The sequence below is a fragment of the Henckelia pumila genome, chromosome 2 (assembly GCF_033568475.1).
Source record: "Henckelia pumila isolate YLH828 chromosome 2, ASM3356847v2, whole genome shotgun sequence".
Classification (NCBI taxonomy): domain Eukaryota; kingdom Viridiplantae; phylum Streptophyta; class Magnoliopsida; order Lamiales; family Gesneriaceae; genus Henckelia; species Henckelia pumila.
In genome coordinates, this window is record NC_133121.1 from 12,118,586 (window position 1) to 12,141,024 (window position 22,439).

General features: G+C 36.4%; 1 protein-coding gene across 1 annotated transcript; it reads right to left on the minus strand.

The window, feature by feature from the left end:
• Positions 1-16,061: 16,061 nt before the first annotated feature.
• On the minus strand, positions 16,062-22,200 carry LOC140881371 (probable pectin methyltransferase QUA3). The gene is made up of 7 exons (XM_073286631.1): positions 21,651-22,200; positions 19,694-19,897; positions 19,403-19,613; positions 19,036-19,297; positions 18,504-18,878; positions 18,215-18,310; positions 16,062-16,519 (listed from the first exon to the last, which is right to left on the minus strand). Exons 1-7 carry the CDS (start codon positions 22,080-22,082, stop codon positions 16,306-16,308), a joined length of 1,794 nt encoding a protein of 597 aa, XP_073142732.1. The 5' UTR covers positions 22,083-22,200; the 3' UTR covers positions 16,062-16,305.
• Between the last annotated feature and the right edge of the window lie 239 nt (positions 22,201-22,439).

The following is a 22,439-nucleotide window of genomic DNA, read 5'->3' on the forward strand; positions in this document are numbered from 1 at the left end:
AATATACCCAAAAAGAATCGAGTTTCCTTTAATTCAGGAAACAGACATTCAAATTCAAGACAGACGTGTTCTATACAGAGAAGAATCGAGTTTCCTTTAATTCAGGAAACAGACATTCAAATTCAAGACAGATGTGTTCTATACAGAGACCTTAAAATAGAACCTCGAAGGTTATCTTTTCAAGGAAACCGAATGACAAGTAGGAGATGGGACAAATCTCCTATTCAATAAATTCCACCAGAAAAAAAAAGAGTTTTCTATAATAGAAAAACTTAGATCTCCAGAAGGATGGAAAGAAGTGAAAATAGTATTCGATATTACAAGTCATCGAAACCAGTTCCCTTGTAACTCGATTTACTATTTGGAAAAACATGAAAAAGGAACTTACCAAGGATTGATAAATATTGGAGAATTGGAAGTTCAAATATGTGGAATTCCAGGAAAAGAAGTGGATCAGCTCATTCTTGGCCTAGAGTTTCTGGAGGACCATAAACCATGGAAACGCCTTGAAAAAAGAATAGAGTTTATGACAAAAGAAAAGACTTGGAGGATTCAATAAGAATTTTACGAAATGGAAAACCAAGAGAATTGGATAAGGGACAATCCCTTAATCAGATTCGAGAACTCTGTTTACAAACAGAGGAAGAAGCAGCTATTGAAATTAGTAAGTCATGAACATGATTTACTAGATCGCATTGAAGAGGTAGAAAGGAGTAACCATACTCTACCTTCTGAAGCCTTAGGAAGACTAAAGGTGAATAGTCTTAATCGGATTACTGAGTTACAACACAGTCTGTTAAAAATGACAGGGCCATTTAGTAATCCCTTTAAAAAATGACAACAAGTCCTTTATCCATATACATTCCGATAGGAATGTTGAATGAACAATATAAGGCTGAATACTTTGCAGCTTATATTGATTCGGGAGCAGGAATTTGTACAGCAAAAAGATGAGTCTTTCCTGAAAAATGTGAAGAAGATTTGCCAAAAATTGCTGGACGAGATTTCTCTCGAAGAATTTTAATTCTTTGCAAAGGAATAAAACAAGCAGAGATCCTTATAGGAGGAGCAGGTCAGACACCTTGGTACAAGGTAAAGACACCACCAATCTATTTCCATGATACAGGAGCTGATATCCTGTTAGGAAATAACTTCTTACAAATGTTTAAGAAGTACACACAAGACAATGAGTCAAGAAGACTTATGTTCACTACAATTTGTGATCATAAAATTATCGTTCAAAGACTCAAAGTTGCTTTTTATCGAAAATTTCCGATAATGTTTCGCAGCCAGCGTGGTGATAAGGGACAACTTTTTCACCCAAAAATGAAAGATCCAAGAAGGTTTGGAGAAACCATGTTGAAAATAACAACAGAACAAGAACTCCAAACAGAGGATATGGAGCTTCTCAAGGTAACTCTAAATCATAGAGATATAGAGTTAGAAAATAAGGTATCCCTTGAAGATGTCAAAAAGAGGCTTAAAGAAATTTATAATGAGCATCCTTTGGCATGGTGGGATAGAAATAAACTCAAAGCCAGTCTTACTCTAAAAGAAGGCAAAGAGTATGAATTCGTCAGATATAAGCCTATTCCGATGAACATAACAGATCAAAGGGATATGAGAATGATTATCAAGGAACATTTGGACCTTGGTCTAATCAAAGAAGGAGTTTCACCATATAGTAGCCCAGGTTTTCTGGTCAGAAATCATGGTGAAATAAAAAGAGGGAAACCCAGGTTAGTTATTAACTACCAAGGTATTAATAAAATCCTGGAGTTTGACGGGTACTTCATACCTAGTAGAGAACATCTAATTAGATGTGTACGAAATGCTAGAGTGTTCTCAAAATTTGATTGTAAGTCTGGATTCTACCAGATAAGAATGGAAGAAGGCAGTAAGAAATTCACAGCCTTCTTTACTCCACAAGGACACTATATTTGGGAAGTTATGCCTATGGGATTGGCCAATGCACCCCAAATATTTCAAAGAAAGATGAATAATCTTTTTAAAGATTACTTCAACTTTATGTTTGTTTATATTGATGATATTCTTATAGCATCAAAAAACATAGACGAACATGTTAAACACTTAGAGATTTTCTCTAAGATTTGTAAACAAGAAGGACTGGTTTTATCTGAAAAGAAAGCAGTCATAGCAACAAGGAAAATTGAATTCCTTGGTATTGAGATTGATGAAACTGGAATAATTCTACAACCCCATATTGTGGAAAAGGTAACGAATTTTCCAGATAAACTCAAAGATGTAAAACAACTACAGAGTTTTCTAGGAGTAGTTAATTTTGCAGGGATGTTCATAAACAACCTAGCAATGTACAGAAAGGTGTTCAGTCCTTTGTTAAAAAAGGATACCAGATTTATATGGACCGATGACCATACTAAAGGGGTAAACCAATTAAAGGAGATATGTAAGAATCTCCCAAAAATGGCTATACCCGTAGATGAAGATGATCTGATATTATTTACAGATGCCAGCGACGATTGGTGGGCGGCAGTCCTTACCAAAATCACTCCAGATGGGAAAATACCATGCAGATACTGTAGCGGTCTTTTTTCAGAATCTGAGGCCATTAGATGGCATATCAACGAGAAGAAATTTTATGTGGTTAAAAGAGATTTTGAAAAATGGCCATTATTTTTACTTGCTAAAAAATTCACTCTGAAGGTTGATAACACCCAGGTAAAAGCTTTTCTAAAGAATAGGATTGAATCTAAACCTGAGAAAGCTAGGTTATTAAGATGGCAAGCATTATGTCAAAATTATATTTTTGATATTGTTATTATTAAATCTCATGAAAATATTCTTGCAGATTTTTTAACAAGAGATGGAAGGTAGTGACGTGGATTCCATCCTGAAAATGCAGAGGCATCTCAGGGAACACCTTGGGTTGCTTCAAAACGAGTTCAACCAGTTAGCCATTAATGCTGAAATGGCCGGCAGGTTACAACAAGCTGATCGGATCAAAGTATCTAATCGAATTACAGGATGTATGCAAGCTCAAACACAACTATGGGCTGCTATTCATGGGCCAATTGTGAAGGCTATAGAGAAATCATTGATTTCTCATAAACAAGATATACTAAAACCATTGGTTTTACAAGAACAAGAAATACAACCACCGGTTGTAAAACAAGATGTTGAGGAATCTAAAACTCAAGAAACAAAAGCTAATCTATCATCAGCCTTTGATGATTTGGATGAAGCAACAATTGATGAGGATAACTCATCAAGTCAACCCTCCGCCTCTGGGGTAAAAGAGGAAAAGATCAATCTTAGGCCCAACACTGACAAGGGAAAATCTAAGATTGATACTAATCCATCTATTATTTCTCCATTCCAGGTTTATCAACAGAAGTGGGAGAAATTGAATACAAGGAATGAAATCAACCCGAACACTTGCAGAGTTGATGTTGCAGGAATATATCCAAGGGTTTGGCTAAAAAACAATGTCAATGCTAAAGATGTAAAACTCTGGTATGAATTTGGGGCTTTGGCCTCAGTTTATACAACGTCACCAAGCTTTCTGGAGATATCACAATTACCAAAATGGATTTAGGAAGCAGTCCAAGAAACATGGGCAAATAATGATCATTTGTCCAGAGGAGATGTGCTTGAGTTATATTTTTTCAGTGCAGCTCCAGAACCAACAGTGAAAGGATCACACGAACCCTTTCATTTTATCAAGCTGAGGAGACCTGATATAAACAGTCATAAATTTATCAAGGATCCTAAAACTGAAGAAATACCCTTGGTGTCCACTTTCGGGGAAAATGAGATCTCAACCAGAAGGGCATGGGGTATTTGGGTCTGTCTTACTGAGATGGACAAAGTCAAGTTTCCATTCAAATTTTATCATAATTCTGTGAACGGGTCGTTCCTGTTGAACACAATAACAGGAAAAACTACAGCATTTGCGGAAGAACTCTTCGAAAAGAAGAAAAATCTTTTGTGGAACAACAAGCTACCGGGGAGTAAAGAAACTCGCCGAAAATTTTGTAACATGGCTTATATTGGACGATGGTCAGAGAATATCTGCCCAGAATGCCCAAATCAGAAGGAGCCAGAATTTGGAAAAACCTTTAGACCCCGAACGGATCGAAAGGATTTTTCCGAGACAAGCAAAGGTGGACAAGGGCCACCAAAGATGCGTTTTCACAGGGGTCTACTTCAAAAGCAAAAGATGCCCCGACAACAATAAAGCAGGCATGTGAGGAGAATAAAGCCAAAAGAAAGTGGCAGGCATGTGATTCCTCCACTAGTAAAAGATGCCATCAATAATGGCATAAAAAATTCAAGACAGCTGCGTTCTCCACTAGTAAAAGATGTCATCAATAATGGCAGAAAGAAATACAAGACAGCTGTAAGATTCCCTGAAGTTTCTCGGTGAAACGAGTGGAACTACAGCTATAAATACAGGCATTTGAGGAAGCTGAAGACATCGATCATTCCCTTCAGTTTTCTTACGAATAAAATTGTTGTAATATTTCTCTTTCTATTATAATAAGTTTTCGTTTATGTATTTCAAGAACGAGGCTACTATGAGTAGCTAAACAAGTTGTTTTCTCCTCTTCAAAGGAGTTGATTTATGTAATAATATTATGTCTGAATAATTTTTCTAAAGTCTCTTGTTCTTTCATGTTCATATTTTATAATTAAATTTATATACCATATGCCTTAAGGTAGAAAACGAATTAAGGCTGTGCTAGGTATCGTTGAAGGAGCTTGTGCAGAAACCATCTGTTGCGACTGCGTGGTTGGAGTGTGAGGAGCACTTCGTAAAACTCGGCAGGTATGACCCGACGACATTATGGTCAAAGAGGTATTTAAATTTGATTCACTTTACGGAAGCATGTTGGACCCTAATCTAAAGTATATAGGCTGAAAACCTTGCGCAACCAATAGTTCTTCACGACATGAACTGGTTCGATAGGTAAAACAACGCCAAAGTACAAAAGATTAGTTGAATACTTGTTTAATCAAAATTGGGGACCACTAGGGAGTGCAAACTAAAAAATTTGAATGTAGGGAGTTAGGAGAAATTTATGTTTAGGTTTAGAGATTTTAAAATAATTACCCCATCTGAATGTATTATGCATCTTGTGTGAACAAATGAAAATTTTACTTATCGGCGTTGAAGCTCGATAATCATTTCTCTTGGGAGAGCAACTTCAACATGGTAAATTGGTAATGGGAGATTATTTTATTTTTATAGTTTAAAATATTTGATTTTTATCGTTACGATTTATGATTAGATATAATTTTTTTTACTAAAATAGCAAATTTTCAAATTTGATCTTAACATGTCCAATATCTTTTTAATGATTTTTTAAAAAAGAATTGTCGAGTCTATAGATGAATTTTTAGTGCAACTTCACTCACATCTCAATTTATTTAATATTAAAGCTTGCACCCAACCCCTAACTTATGCAACCCATTTTTTAAAGAACGGGTTGTGAGACGGCTAACGGATTTATATCGATGAAATGGATCAACTCGATCCAAATTTGCATTGAAATATTATTCGTCATGAAAAGTACTTTTTTATATACAATGGAGGTGGGGGGATTTTCAAGCTAAAGTACTACTCATACACGTGGAATTTGAACTCAATATCACTTGGTTCTTGGGCCACACTTCTGTCACTAAGCCAAGAGATCCTTGGCAAAAAGTAATATTTTCACGAGTATGGTCGGATCGAAAATTTATTTCACAAAATTGATTGATGAGACAGTCTCATATGAGTTTTTGTGCATTTTAAAAAGAAAATATAAAAAAAACACAAAAATTCCCGTGAGATTATTTCACGAATCAATAGACATGTCAAAACGGACCGACGGGACGGGGCCGGTCGGCCCACTGTTTAGATGGGTTGGTAAATTATCAACCCAACCCGTCTATTTGGCGTTGCGAGACCGGCCGACCAACCAATTTTTAATTATATTGGGCGGGTTGTCCCGCAACCCACCATTTGACGGGAGGAGGCGGGCGGCCCGCCATTTAGATGGGTTAAAAATTTGTCAACCTAACCCACCTATATAGCAGGGTGGGACTGTCCAACCCACTTTGATAGCTCTACGAATCAATTGTGTGAAACATATATCCACTCGGTTTCATGAGATGTATATATAATTTTTATGTCAATGGAATTATTTTTCATTGTATTTATGGATCGAGTTGACTCATCTTACAAATATATATTCATACGACGCCATTTAGACGGATTAAAAATTTGTCAACCCAACCCGCCTACGTAGTAGGGTGAGGCGGTCCAACCCACTTTGACAGCTCTATCAATTGTGTGAAACATATATCCACTCGGTTTCATGAGATGTATATTTTTTTATGTCAATAGAATTATTTTTCATTGTATTTATGGATCGAGCTGACTCATCTTGCAAATATATAATCATGAAACTATCTCACAAAAAGCTAACTAATAAATTTATTAATAGGAAAATATGATAACAAATTTTTAACCAATTAATTTTCTTCTTTTTTAAAAAATAAAAATCATACATAGAAATCAAATGTTTGAGTTATGAGTTACTGCATCGTGAAGCCAATATGAAATATTACAACTAAAAAACTTCAAGTTCGATCCTGACATAAACATTTCACGGGCTAAACGATGAGCAACACTATTTATCGATCGTCGCTCATGCTTTAACGAATTCATCTTAATTCTCCTTCCTCGATTTACTAGTTTTCAAATTATTTATTTTTCTCCCTCACGACAACATCACTAAATTTATGTCTTATGCTCAAGTTAAACACCATTGTGGGCCTCGTTTGGTACATAATATTATTAATTATTATATAATATATCTCATCCAAATTTAGAGGTGCAAACGAATCGGGTCGGTTTGTGAGCTTTACGAGCCCGCTCAATAAATATTTGATTCGTATTCGAGCTTATCGAACTCGAGCCGAATTCGAACATGTTCGAATTTTTTTTCGAGCCGAGCTCGAGCTTAACTTATTAAGTTCGATAGTTCGTGAATAATTCGCGAGCCTTAATACTTAATTAATATAATATAATTATATAATAAATATATATATATTTTGAACTTTTTCAAACATTTCAAACTTTTCAAACCACAATATCCGAGCAATAGAATCGAGCTCGAACTCGAATATACTCTTATCGAGCCGTATTCGAGTCTTAAAATTTTATTATTATTCGGCTCGATTCGGTTCGTTTGCATCCCTACATCCAATCTTGCGTTTTTCTCATCATATTATTTATTCATCTCTTAATTATTAATTTTTCATGAATCAAATCATTAATAATTTTTCTTATATCAATCAAATCATTGAATTTAAATTATTATATTACCCCTTATAAATTATATTATTTCTATTTTATTTAATGTTAAAAAGATAAAATGATCATTTAACATTTTATATAAAATTTAATCAATCAAATCAAATCAAATAAACTATAATCTATCAATCAAATACAATACTATATTAACTATTATTTCTTATTTATTTTTTATTACATTATATTAATTATCTATGTATTATTTATCATATCCCTCAACCAAACGATACCCACCTTAGTGGTAATTGTATCACGTATTCTATATTAGTATTTTTCGGACTATAATTATGTAAAAATATTCACCAATTATTATTTTGTGCGTCAAAATATATTGTTTAATTTAAATTTTTATGATTAAAAAAAATTAATTTTCAACTTATCTTTTCCCCCACTGGTTTTTTTTTTTGTTGGTCTCCATTCTAATAGTTTTGATTTTCCTTCTTGGGTGTTTTTGCTTCATAGGGATTTTGCCTTTTCTTTGGCGTAACATAATTTTCACCCTCTTTTGAATGTTGATGCCCCCATAAATAATTGGGTCTGGTTTGACCCGAACCCGACAACCCATAATCAGGGAACGTGGTTCAAAAATCACCTACTATTGTTATGAGACATGATTTAAGACAATACAAAGCCCATTCAATCATGCCCCATGTACCAATTCAAGTTAGATGTACATATTCAAGACAAAGGGAAGAGCCCTTGACTCAAGCCCTAGCTGCTGAGTTCACTGCGCCGAGCCCTATCTAGGCATGATAAAAGCCCGACCCGAGCTCAATAATCCATATTTTTGGAAATATACTTTGAGGCCCATCTAGTCTTATTTTATGAGAAGCCCAGTCTGTGATGATCCTGTTAGGGAATGTGCTCATGATCATAAATTCATGGGCTTGAGCCCTAACTGGTATGGTTGGAGCCCGACCCGGGCCCAGAAAGGGCCCAATATCTAGAACCTTCTAGTACTCTCGGACACATGAAGATCTGCACAGATAAGGACAATATCTTATCAATCCAAGATTTGATATGATTTCAGACTCATCAATTAGAGTCCTACTCTAACACATGTTCTACCTTGACAAGGTAACCTACCCCTCCAAGCCCCTATAAATACGGGTATGGTTAATGGTTTATTCATTCATTCATTCATCTCTTCTATTCACTTCTTGTTCACACTCACGCACACATATTCTATTGTTCTTACTTTTTGTCAAGCTCTTTCACTTTCGAGCACTGACTTAGGCATCGGAGGGGTCACGCCGAAAACACCTTCGGCGCCGAAAACACCTTCGGTGCCCCCTAACTCAGCTTTTGTCTGTGCATTGCACGTGAAACCCGACCCAACCCGCTTTGTGGAGGATTTGGAGATTCACTTTACCAGACCGAACCCAGAGGAAAAAATCAACATCATCAATTGGCGCCGTCTGTGGGAATTTGAAGAAACAGAATTGAGATGGCTGATGCGAACGGAGTCAACGCACAAATAAATCAACTTGTCACTACCACTGTCGAACGAGCGTTAGCTGCAAGGGGGGAAGGCAATCTCCCCCCACCAGATCAGAATGCACAATTGGAGGAGATCAAGAAATTGAAAGAAGAGATGGAGCTCTTGAAGAAGAAGCAGTCCGGATACCTAGCCACGCCAGTCCGAAATATTCCTTTATCTGCTGAAATACTGGAGTCCGAACTCCCCAAAAACTTTAAGTTTCCACATGTTGGGGAATATGATGTAAAAGGGGATCCGGAAGAGCACATGTCCCGTTTTGAGAATGATGCGCTGTTCCACAAATATTCTGACCCGATCAAGTGCCGGATCTTCCTCAATACTCTGATAGGGCCAGCACAACAATTGTTCAACCTATTGCGTCCAGGGGATATCAAGGAATTCAAGGATTTCAGCAAGGCATTTCTACACCATTTTGCTAGTAGCAAAAAGCACCCCACAACCACTCTCAGTCTTTTCGCTATCAAATAGCAAGGTCAAGAAGATTTGCGAGCATATATTCGTTGATTTAGTGCTTTGGACCTTAAGGTACCTACTGCCACATCTGATCTGCTCATCAGCGCTTTCATCCAAGGACTTACTACAGGGGATTTCCTTAAATTCTTGATCAAAAAACCGTCGTCTACATACGATGAGTTGCTTGCTCGGGCCGAGAAATACGTGAATTTAGAGGAGATACAAGTTTCTTGGTTGAATAGGGAGATAGACAAGCCTCAAAGCCCAAAGGACACCATGATCCCTAACACGCCTCGGAAGATGGGACCAGCTCCTCGACCCGAGCTGCTAGGACAATTCACATCCTTCACCCCTCTAAGGATGAGTAAGACTCAGGCCCTGCGAATATGCGAATAAAAAAGACTTCTACAAAGACCCCCATGGAGTGAGCAGGGGCCTCGCAGGACAAAATCTGATAAGTATTGTGATTTTCACAATGAACATGGGCACATCACCAATGACTGTCGACAATTGGAACAAGAGATTGAGAGGATAATTCAACAAGATGAGGTGATGAAAGATATATTGGTAGCGCGACAAGGAGGAAGGTATCGACCCGGAAAAAGGGATCGGGATGGTCCAGACCATTTTGAGCAAAAGAGAAGAGGCCATGAAACGCCCAACACTTGAAGAAATATTATGCATAGGTGCCTGGACAATCCTACTCCCCTACCGAGCCTCATAACACAATGAGTTGTGAGTTATTTCATTAATTTTGTTTTTAATTTTGTTAACAATAATAGCCAAGTTATTTTGTTATTTTTCAAATTTTGGAAATATCTTTTTGAGTTATTAATGAAAAAGACATGTTTTTGTCAAACGCGAAGAATTCAAAAGCCCGACCAGCTCGACAATATGTAAACCCACGCCACTCGTGGTTATCTCAAAAGCCCGACCAGTTCAGCAATATATAAACCCACGCCACTCGTGGTTATCTCAAAAGCCCGACCAGCTCGGCAATATGTAAACCCACGCCACTCGTGGTTATCTCAAAAGCCCGACCAGCTCGGCAATATGTAAACCCACGCCACTCGTGGTTATCTCAAAAGCCCGACCAGCTCGGCAATATGTAAACGCACGCCACTCGTGGTTATCTCAAAAACCCGACCAGCTCGGCAATATATAAACCCACGCCACTCGTGGTTATCTCAAAAGCCCGACCAGCTCGGCAATATATAAACCCATGCCACTCGTGGTTATCTCAAAAGCCCGACCAGCTCGGCAATATGTAAATCCACGCAACTCGTGGTTATCTCAAAATCTCGACCAAGCTCGACACCTACCACGCACTTCGTGGTCAAATTCAAAGCCCAACCATCTCGGCACCTACTGCGCACTTTGTGGTCAAATTCAAAGCCCAACCAGCTCGGCACCTACCACGCTTTTATGGTCAAAATCAAAGCCCGACCAACTCCGTATACAACACGAAATTCGTGATCAAACTTAAAATCCCGATCAGCTCGGTGTACATCATGCGATTTGTGGTTGAATTTTAGCAAAATTCCAGCTCGGAGTATGCTTTACACTTGTTAAAATTTCATAATCTTATTCCAGCTTGGGAATATACTTTGCATTTGGTGGATCTTTAAATCATGTTTCCAGTTAGGGAATATGTTTAATGCTTAAGCAAAATTTTTGCTATATTCCACCTCGGGAATATGTTTAGTACTTTGCAAAATTTTGTCATATTTCAACCTCGGGAATATGACCCATACTTGTTAATTCCAGCTTGGGATCACGGTTTATAGAAAACTTACAGTTGTACTACTATTCGAGATATGATCTGTACGGAGAAAATTTTTCCTACTCGGTTCGGGATCCAACCAGACCACTTGGTCTAAACTTCATACTTCTTTTAGATCAGAAAGAGAGGTACTATTGATGCCCCATAAATAATTGGGTCTGGTCTGACCCGAACCCGACAACCCATAATCAGGGAACATGGTTCAAAAATCACCTACTATTGTTATGAGACATGATTTAAGACAATACAAAGCCCATTCAATCATGCCCCATGTACCAATTCAAGTTAGATGTACCTATTCAAGACAAAGGGAAGAGCCCTTGACTCAAGCTCTAGCTGCTGAGTTCACTGCGCCGAGCCCTATCTAGGCATGATAAAAGCCCGACCCGAGCTCAATAATCCATATTTTTGGAAATATACTTTGAGGCCCATCTAGTCTTATTTTATGAGAAGCCCAGTCTGGGATGACCCTGTTAGGGAATGGGCTCATGATCATAAATTCATGGGTTTGAGCCCTAACTGGTATGGTTGGAGCCCGACCCGGGCCCAGGAAGGGCCCAATATCTAGAACCTTCTAGTACTCTCGGACACATGAAGATCTGCAACAGATAAGGACAATATCTTATCAATCCAAGATTTGATATGATTTCAGACTCATCAATTAGAGTCCTACTCTAACACATGTTCTACCTTGACAAGGTAACCTACCCCTCCAAGCCCCTATAAATATAGGTATGGTTCATGGTTTATTCATTCATCTCTTCTATTCACTTCTTGTTCACACACTCACGCACACATATTCTATTGTTCTTACTTTTTGTCAAGCTCTTTCACTTTCGAGCACTGACTTAGGCATCGGAGGGGTCACGCCAAAAACACCTTCGGCGCCCCCTAACTCAGCTTTTGTCTGTGCAGTGCACGTAAAATCCTACCCGACCCGATTTGTGGAGGATTTGAAGTTTCGCTCTACCAGACCGAATCCAAAGAAAAAAATCAACATCATCAAATGTAATAATATTAACGAAGTTTTTTTTCCGCAGAGATTGAAATAGACTTGTCCATGTATTTCCATTTAAAATAGCCCCGTGCATGTTTACATGTGAGATATATACGTATGATTGAAAGTAATATTTTTAATATAACATTAATATTTTTTTCATATGTCGAAATAGAAACACATCTTATAAAATTGTTATGTTATACGGTTCCCAAAGACTTTATTTTACCAATTTACACACATATATATATATATATATATATATATATATATATATATATATATATATATATACTTACTAACATTCGATGAATCTTTGTTTATAATCATGATTATACCTTAATTATATAAATTTATCTATATTTTTTTTCCTAAAATACTATTTATTTTTTAAATATTTGAATCATATCTTATTCTATATTTTTCAATTCAATCATATATTTATTTATATTTTTTTACATTTCTGATAGCTTTATTACTCAAAATAAAAAATATATAAAAACATAAAAAAACTGTCATAAAAATAGAAATTCAACAGCGTTGCGCACAAAAAGAGTGCTAGTGCCTAGTGGTAATGGATTTTGAGGAGCCAATATCTTCATAGAAATTATATATTGTTTCCCATTATATGGACATATATAGAATACTATAATTTTATTATATTTTAACTCTTTTGATTTTTACCAAAATATCTCTACTTTTCATTTTGTTTATTCAACATCCATTTTATTTTTATTTGTTTCCAAATATTTGTCAATCTTCGTATAATTAATTGTTAGAATTTCCTCTCACATTGTATCAATTTTTTGTTAGTAACTTTTTTTACTTATCTGAAAAGGCAACATAAATAAAAATGAAATACTACTCCTTCATGTCTCCTCAATTATGCCAACAGGCAACAGTTAACTTCAAAAATTAAAAAAATTAAAAAATTTATGCCAACAGTAAAATAAACGTTTTTTTTATTATCACTCTGAAATACAATTTTTTAAATAACTTTTATGATTCCCAAATAATCACATGAATTTTTTTTTTATTATCGTAATCACATGCATATTTATTTGTTTTTTTATATATAAACCAAATCAATTTCTCCAAGAGGAAAAACAGATGGATTCTATATAAATTTGACAAGTAGTTTTTTGTATGTGCGAATTATGTGTTCAAAAAAGGAAAAAAAATATGATTATGTTATTTTTTTTATGATGTGAAAATCCGCAGTCGCTACTTTTCGGTACGCACTGAGTAAACCCCGGCCCGAACTAACGCAACAGCCTGCAAACTAGGCTAGTCAGTGTAGTAACCCAAATTTTATTTTAAGATAATTATATGATAAACATGATTAAAGGTTAGTATTTAACCAAATCAAAAGCTTCATTGGGCTTCATAATCACGAATTGGACTTACATGCATGGGTCGGATCGGAAACTCCGAACCCAGATCGGAAGCTTCGAACCATGCACATTGGAAGCACCGAAATGAAGAAGTAATCTTCGGAAGCATGACACGATCGGAAGCTCCGATCTCAAGCAGCCACCTAGACACAATGACTAAGCCACGAGTTTTGACAAGTGTTGGACATGTACCAGATCGGAAGCTCCGATCCCAGGTCGGAAGTTCTGATCGCCATGTGTCACACATGCATAGATCGGAAGCTCCGATCCCGAGATCAGAAGTTCCGATCTCCGTCGAGTTTTGGCCTATAAATAGGGATCTTCGGATTCATAAATGAATTACGAATTCCTAAGTTTTTTTCTTCAGTTATATAAGTATGAGGTATACACTTGAGGGCTTTATCGGTTTATAGAGAGGTTTTGGAATAACAAAGGTGTTGTTATATACATCCAGAACGAGCGACATCAACGGGCTAACTACGGACGAATGTATGGTCCAGGAATCCTATTAAGTTATAGAAGTATCTATTAGCTTATTTAAGGGTTTTAGAACTTGTGTAGTGATACAGTAAACTTTTGATTATAGGTTTGGATCCTAGGTCCTACTAGACTCGAACTATCTTAGAGGTACGTAAATATTGATTGAGATTGTCAGCGAGAATACATGTTTATATGTTGCATTTACTTGACATTATTTGTGGCATGATGTATGTTTTACTGCTTTCTATATTCATATGTCATGTGCACATACACGTTGAGTCTATTCATTTGTTATACTTGTATTTAGTCTAGAGCCGGATGTACCAATATAGCGGGGGGTTCTAGGAGATATTCTAGAACCGGATGTACAGTTATAGTAGGGGGTTCTAGGCGAGTGTGGTTGTACCCAAAAGTTTGATCCGAGCGGTCACATCACTCATTGACGTCGGTTATTAGCATGACTTTCAGATAACCTATTACCAGTCATCACGATTGCATGCATCATATTTATAGGTCTACTCATGTTTATGTACTGGGCGTTAGTCGCTCATGTCTTAGTTATTATCTTGGACACCCCATTCCATGGGGCAGATCGCAGGATGGACGAAGCAGGGAGTTCGATGCAGGACTAGGGAGCAGGAGTTATCAGTGGACATCTTATACAGCAGGATTCGATATAGTTGTATAATTTTATATGACAGTTTATTTCAGTTGTTTCGATATTGTTGTATCACTACTAAGTTAAAACTTTGAACAATTGTACCAAGTTGATATACAAATTATGAGTTATGTTTTCGCACGTTTTACTCTGTTAAGTGATTATGTTTTAATTAAGATTAATGCATGCAATAGTTGCCAGTTAGTAGATGATTCAAATGTAAGGTCACTACAGTCAGGTAGCCTGCAAACTAGGCTAGCCAAGTAAACCACACTAGGTAAGTCTTGTGTGACATACTAGTCCAAGAAGATGCTGGCAGGAAGAATTGAACTGCTGATATCTGGCCAAAAGTTCACCTACTCCAACTACTTGGACATTCAGACATGATTATGTTATTTTATTATGTTAGTTTGTGATTTCGGTTATGTATTTGTATTTTTTATTTTTTATTTTTTTGTAAATTTGATCAATTTTTTTGACACGAGGTTGATGCGGTGCCAAAACGACGTTATTTTGTGTAATGTCAAGTTAGTTTAAATTACATATTATTATTATTATTCTTTTTTTTTTTGAGCCAATTGTTATTATTATTCTTTAAAAAAAGAAAGTTGCTTTTACAGATTATATTGGGCCTAGATGAGTAGTAGTAGGCTAATTAGCCCACCTGCTCACCCAACCTATGATGGGCCAAATTAATTACTTTTCAATCCTAATTTTAGATCAACTTTTACAATTAATGGTTGTAACCAAGATTTTATAGACCAAAACCAACCTATATCTGCACTTCTATTTCGTGTTTAATTTTCATAAATGAAAATTTAATCTTGAGAAATGAAATTCATAATTAAAAAAAGTTAATGTTATTGAGAATATATATATATATATATATATATATATATATATATACACACACACTCATTCGATGTGAAATATATCCCGGTGCTTGTCATATATTAGATCAAAATAGTTTGCAAATTGGTTTTGCTTAATCATAGTTTATCGGGAGTTTTAATAGATTTTAGTGAGTGGAATATCATATTAGATATATATATTTTTTATAAATATTAGATATAATTATTTAAAAAAATCGAGAAATTAACTATTAATAGTGATAGGATTATTCTATTATATTTAAATTTTCAACACTAAATGCATGGACGGATTATCCTTAAACTATAGTAATTGGATCTCAAGATAAGGCGTCATCCCTCCCATAAGATGCACGGAATCCTTGTAATCCAATGATATGAAGTCTCTAGGTTTATTAAATTTTGTCAAAACGAAAATTTTAATCTAGTTTTCAACTACACTTTCGGATAATGAATGGTACAATTCTTCCGCTAGCGACAAAATCCAACAAGCATGATCCATAAATCTGAATGTTAACACCAGATATATTCTTAAACATTGTAACTATCGACATAATCTAAGGATGAATAAATATCAATCGACAGTCACAAATATGGCGGTATTTCAATAAAGATTAAAAACATATTAAAAAATATGTAGGGATTTTTACAAGATGTTTTTGTCCTATATAACAGCTACCATTTTGATGACATAAATGAGACAAGAAACAGAGATCATTTTCTTGATGCTCTGAACTGCCAGTGGATCTAAATGAACCATCAAGGTACTTATGTATATGATAATTATACCATCGACATCATTAACAGTAGGGTTCGTTAGTAGGATCATGAAGGCAGCTTCCACATGTTCTTACGTGCTACCAAAATTCTCTCAGTTCCGTGTGATTCGGGTTCTTTCTCGTGTATAGTAGCTTTCCATCTAATGGCACGAGCAATGCGAGCTGCTTTATCAATCACTTCTGGTGAATCTCGAATGACAACCGTGCCTTCAGGGCGTAACATCCGATCCATTTCTACCATCAAATCCACAAGATTACACCTGCATTTCAGTCTAGATGATCAAGCTGATGCAATACGACTTCAACTATTGGAAAAACAAACAAGTCCAAGTGAATGGCATCAAATTTCTGTATGGAGGTATAATGCAACTAATTTTACATACAGAAAGACCAAGTGAAAGCTCAAATTACTAGCAAGTGTTCTGAGCTATATTCTAGCTTGTTTGTGTCATGAGACTGATTTGCTGGGCAACCGGTTGAAGTTGAGTTATTTATATCCATGGCATCTATAAACGTGCGAGAGATTCATGTGCAATATCATATAAAAAAATCTTTCACTGCAAAATGGAAAGTTGATTTCATAGAATCGTTTTAAGGAGAGAATTAGTAAATGCCATAGAAAATATAACTCCAATTGTCTCAAGGTATGAACTAGTTAGATTAAAAAAAAAATGAAAAAGGAGGCTTAAATACTTATGCTAGCCGTGAAATATTAAAAAATGGCAGATGCAGGGAAAGAATAGCCAAATGTAATGCGCACACACTTTAGAATACACATTATACCCTGTCCGACACGACCCTAAGAGACATGCATTTGGATATGCCATGAGGACAATCCAGGAAATCAAAATGAAACGTAGACAAGTATCTAGTATCTACACATATACGAGTATATCTGGTTCATTTTGGTTACTGCCGGGCCTCAAGAATTGCCCCTGTTGGCAAAGCTATCAAAACGTAAAACTTGGACCGATGTTCGGTTTTAAAAAATTAACTTACATCACATCACGGCCACCACCTATCACTTTTGACAAAAAATAAGCATTTGATTTGATTCTACTATAAGTATCAAAGCAAAAATCACGTATTTCACTTACTTGCAAGTTCATATAATAACTGCAAGAAGAACGATCAAAATATGGTGTTAAGATTGTTGCATATTTTAAAAGAACTGAGTTGCACTTTTACCACTAGCTACTACAAAAAAACGTGGTAAGTGCTTGATCCTACAGTTACACCAAATTATTTTCGTGGTGTCTCAGCTCTTTGGAAGAATATAAAAGTTTTTTTTTAAAGGAAAAAAATATAAAAGTTTTAAATACATATAATCACTGTATTTTTGTGTTGAAATCAATTCCTCAAATCCTTCCTGAAATCAAATCCATCAAGACAACCACAACCTTAAAAGTTATAAAAATTGATTAATAATTAACTAATAAATAAATATTAGTTTTCATTACATGGTTTCACGTACATTGAATAATAAAACTATGCAAGCCAACAATTATAGAATATTGAAATAAAGCTTAAAAATCACTTTTAATGCATTTTAGACTTTTAAGGTTACTTTCATGAGTTCTTCAATCAAATTGCATAAGAATGAACAAGGAAGACCAATACAGACAACCTTGTATCATCATCTAATTTGTTCACTTTTAATTGGAACTTGACAGCATTAATAATTACTTGAGTTTCTAAAATCATATGCATGCGTATGCAGTCGAAAAGTCTTGTTCAATTATGTGTTCAAATACAGAAGAATTAGTAGATTAATATATACATTTAACGGTACATATGTGTCAATCCATGTGTGTAGTATCTGTGTAGCCCTATCTGTGCCGGTGCGACCAGGATAGCCAAGTATCACTCAGTAGCAGAAAATGCACTTGAAATTTCCCGAGGAAAGGGTAGTAAAGAGCCAACAAATAGTTAAGTTGAAAAAGTGCAATGCATACCTGCTCTTTCCAGAACTCGGATCCTTTATAAGAGATTCCATAGCAGCTACATGAATTAGATCGTAAGACCGAGGATAAGTGGAGAAAGGCTCACACCTGCATGCATCAGCCACAAGCAAGATTGAATTCAAAGGTGAGAAAATCTAACAATAAACATGCATGTAGCGCATCTCAGCTATTGCAACAAATGGATTAACTTCTGATTCATATATCGACTCTCTTTCACAAGCCTAAACAACGTCACAGAACAATGGATATAATATAGTGTTGATTCTACATTTCTACTCACCAATCATGGTAAAGTCCAATAAGTCCTCGATCATAAATGACATCAAGAGTTGAAGGTTTACGAGCAGGGACGACATTCATCACCCAAACAGGATCAGATGTTATTGCTGCAGCAAAACCTCCAAAGAATGCATTCATGTCCATGACATTTCGTATGGATGGAGTTCCTAGTTTCAAGTTTAGCGAATTCTTGTAATAAGCAACCCTTCTTACCCATCTTCGATTATCAGCTTCAAACACATCCATTCCATTCTTCATGACACCAGCCCGTGAAGGAGCTTTTGTCAATCTCTCTGGCCATTTTGGAATCACCCCAATAGCAAAATCTCCCTTGGCAGATGTTATCCGGCTCACGCATTTCTTCAACTTGAAAGACCTGCAGTGTCATTTATTTCAGTCCACAAAATGTAACTGATGAAAGCTAAAACGAACCATGTCAGTAGTCATTTACAAAATCATGAAGTTCAATATCACCTGTCAGTCAAATGGAATACCAAATACATGAAACGTTAAGACTGAATCATAAGCATTACCATGCAAAACTTGGATCAACAGATTCTTCACAAAAATGAAGACCAAATTCATTTTGATTTAGCAGACATGAATCCCCACTAGGCTTTTTCCAGATTGCTGTGTTTCCATCCACGACAATGATCTCATAACACAATGATCTGGCCACAGCCTGCAGATCATTCCATTCTTTGTCTTGTTTTTGCCACTGTACTGGGGGCCCAGAGATGACTAGGAAGCCTCCTGGGCGAAGTAACCGATCAACTTCAAGGAAATAAGTAGCATCTGAAAAGTAACAAGTTTTCTGCGTTAAAAAGAGAAGAGATAGGTTACAGAATTTCAATAAATGTTATCATAAACTTCTGACTCTCTGAGATGACAAGGACTCACTGTATGCGGTGAAATCGATCAAGCACCGAGAACAGTGCACCAAATCAAAAGAGAAAGCAGGAAAAGGGAGTCTACTAGTGCCAAGCATTGCAACAAAAGCTGGTACTCCTCTTTCCAAAGCAAATTGTATCTGTGCTTTGTGTGAATCCCTTGGAGCAAAAGAAAGAGTTAAAATCTCTTCGGCAAGCATATATCCACCAAAACTAGCAACCTGCAATATAACAACCACCAAGATTTTTCAAAAGACTACAATAATCAGTAACAGTACGACAAGATGACCGAGTTTATTACCCCACATCCCATATCAAGGGCGGTTCTCAGAACTCCACCAGCTATAGGAATATACTGTTTAAGTTTCTCAATGTATTGTATTGCTCCATCTGGGAACATCGTGCCACCTCCAGGGAAAATGAAATGTGGGCCTTCCCTTTTCATCCATCCCTGGTGGCCTTTCCTTTCAGCTATTTTATTGTAAGGCATATTATCATGCCATATCTGCATATAAATTATAAACATATATTAGTATTTAGTATGCAGGCAAAATTCAAACCTTCCGACAGCTTATTATTAAGTATGAAATGCAGAACAGCGTTTACAAAGGATCTTAATGAAGGCACTTAGAGGGTGTTCTGCTAGCTATAGAAGATGTCGTAGTCTCTGGAACTTATGAAAAGTTTTAGGTGCTTAAGAGGTCTGTTCTTTCTAAATATGCTCTAAAATTGGTTGAAATAAATCACCCATTACAAGTTACAAGGCAGTTTTCAGTAAATAGTTTGATGCTTATATGGGCTAGGCAAAGCAATTTTCACTAAAATTAAGACTAGGTCTCCCAACTTTGTAAAGAGCTTATATTATCTTATCATTTGACTTGCGTAAGTCATTATTAGATTCTTGTAAACATCTTATAAATAAAATGTACGTTTAAAAAGAAAAAGAAAAAAGAAATCCTCAACCAACTAGCATTCTGCATTGAGTCTCATTTTTTCAGTTTCCCCCACTTTTCCCAACGATAGAAACACTTGCAAAGGTGATGCCTTCAGAGATTCGACCAAATAGTTAACTTACCACCTTGGATTTGAAACTATTTAAATAGCCAAAAATTCATGTACAACTGCCATTGGAAAACACATTCAGCAAACTCAGACATATACACTAATTCGAATAGTGAATCAAACTCGCATGCTTTTTTCCAGATGACCAAAAATCAACCAATAAAAAAACTGCAAGAACCAAATGATTCGGCATTTGAAAAATCTGGCCTACTGAATTTCATTGGTTTAATTCGAGACCTTAAAAAAAGCGTTTTGCCTCTCTATTGATCTTCCAACTACATCAATAAGGTTGAAAGGTCTTCGATTAGATTTATATGTGACCTATGAGGAGAGGTTGAGTTGAAAATCTCAGGTCTGGTTCTGTAAAAACAACAGGAGCAGTGAGGTTGTCATTGTCTAATAGTTGAAGAACGGTTCATAAAGAAGAGTCCAAGGCAACGATATCTAATGAGGACGAGAATCAGAAAGAACAAACTTCGCACATAACACCTAGAAATTTTATTTAAAAAAAAAAACATTTGAAGAGAAACCAAATTAAGATTAACTACATAACCATGCCAATCAATCTGCCAGAACTAACTCACAGATGCACTCATAAGAACCACAATTCGCAAAACCATAACACGATATCAAGATTCATTTTTTAACTTGTACACGAGTGCATCAGACGCTTACTGAGACCAAATTCAAAACCACTTTACCAGATCCATCACCTTCAACCACACCATGCAACGGTTCAGATGTCACATCCAGTCTAGAGAAATTAAATATGAGAACGGTGGAGAAAGGGCAAGACACGAGTCCATGATTAAAAAAATCCAAGTACCAAGTACCAAACCAAGTACCCACCCATTTCCTATTTTCTCACAGTAAACAAGCTAATGAAACCTTGTAGCAATTGAGGCAGATTACAACCATTTATTAACCCAGCTTTCACCTTTACAACCCAAAAAATTGCACTGGAAATTTTAAAAACTCTAGCAATTCATCGAACAAGCTAGATGCAAGATATATGTGCAACTTCACGTAGCTCACCAGGATTTTTATTTTCATATTATTCGACTGCAGAAAGTTGAGTTAAAACACTAAAGCTCCAGGACGAAATCAATACCGGACAACCACACTCCAACCCTTCCGCATGATCAAAGAAATCAACTTGAAGTCATGCCATATATATACAAAAAAGAGAAATTAACCTTGTGCAAACTCTCCGGCCACTGAACTGGCACCCGGTACCCATTCGGCGGCGGGATCAAACACAGCGGTGTCTCCTCAAATGGAGGGCAATGTCTTTCCCTGTAGTAATTCATATCCCGACTCAGCTGACTATTGATCCGCGGATCCTCACAAGGCATGTGATCAACCATCTCCGAAGGACAGGCATCGATCGGCGCCGTGTTCCGTCCCGACTCCACCAGCTCCACCAGCCTCCCGCGATGGCGGGGATCAGACCCAGATGACCGGAGCAAAGTCCGACGCCCAGAAGCCGCTAAAGAATCTCCCAACGGCGTGAATACAAGAATGAAGAAGAGCAGAACCGCGGCGAAAAACATGGCGGTTACTATATCCAGCAGACGCCATTGCCGCGAAGTGCGCGTCTTGGAAGAGTGGAGATTCAAGTGACCCATAAAGACTGGTTTTTACTGAGTTCAAACAGAGCTTCAAGATTTCATCACACTCGCAAATTCTTGAAGATCTGAAGTTTGGGAACTGTGGCAGTGAAACGAGAAACAACTTGGACCAAATGTAGAATATAATCGATATATATTATCATATGGCACCAGCAAGTGGAGGGAGTACAATTCTTTCTGCTTAAAGTACAACTAATGAAGATGATTGCATTTACCAAGCCATGGAAATTTTTATTATTATTGTTTTAATTAAAAAACACATTTAAAACTTTTTAAAAATTGACAATACGAGATCGATCGCCTATTAAATCTTCATCTATATTTAAATAAATTTTATCACGTTTTATTGTTGTT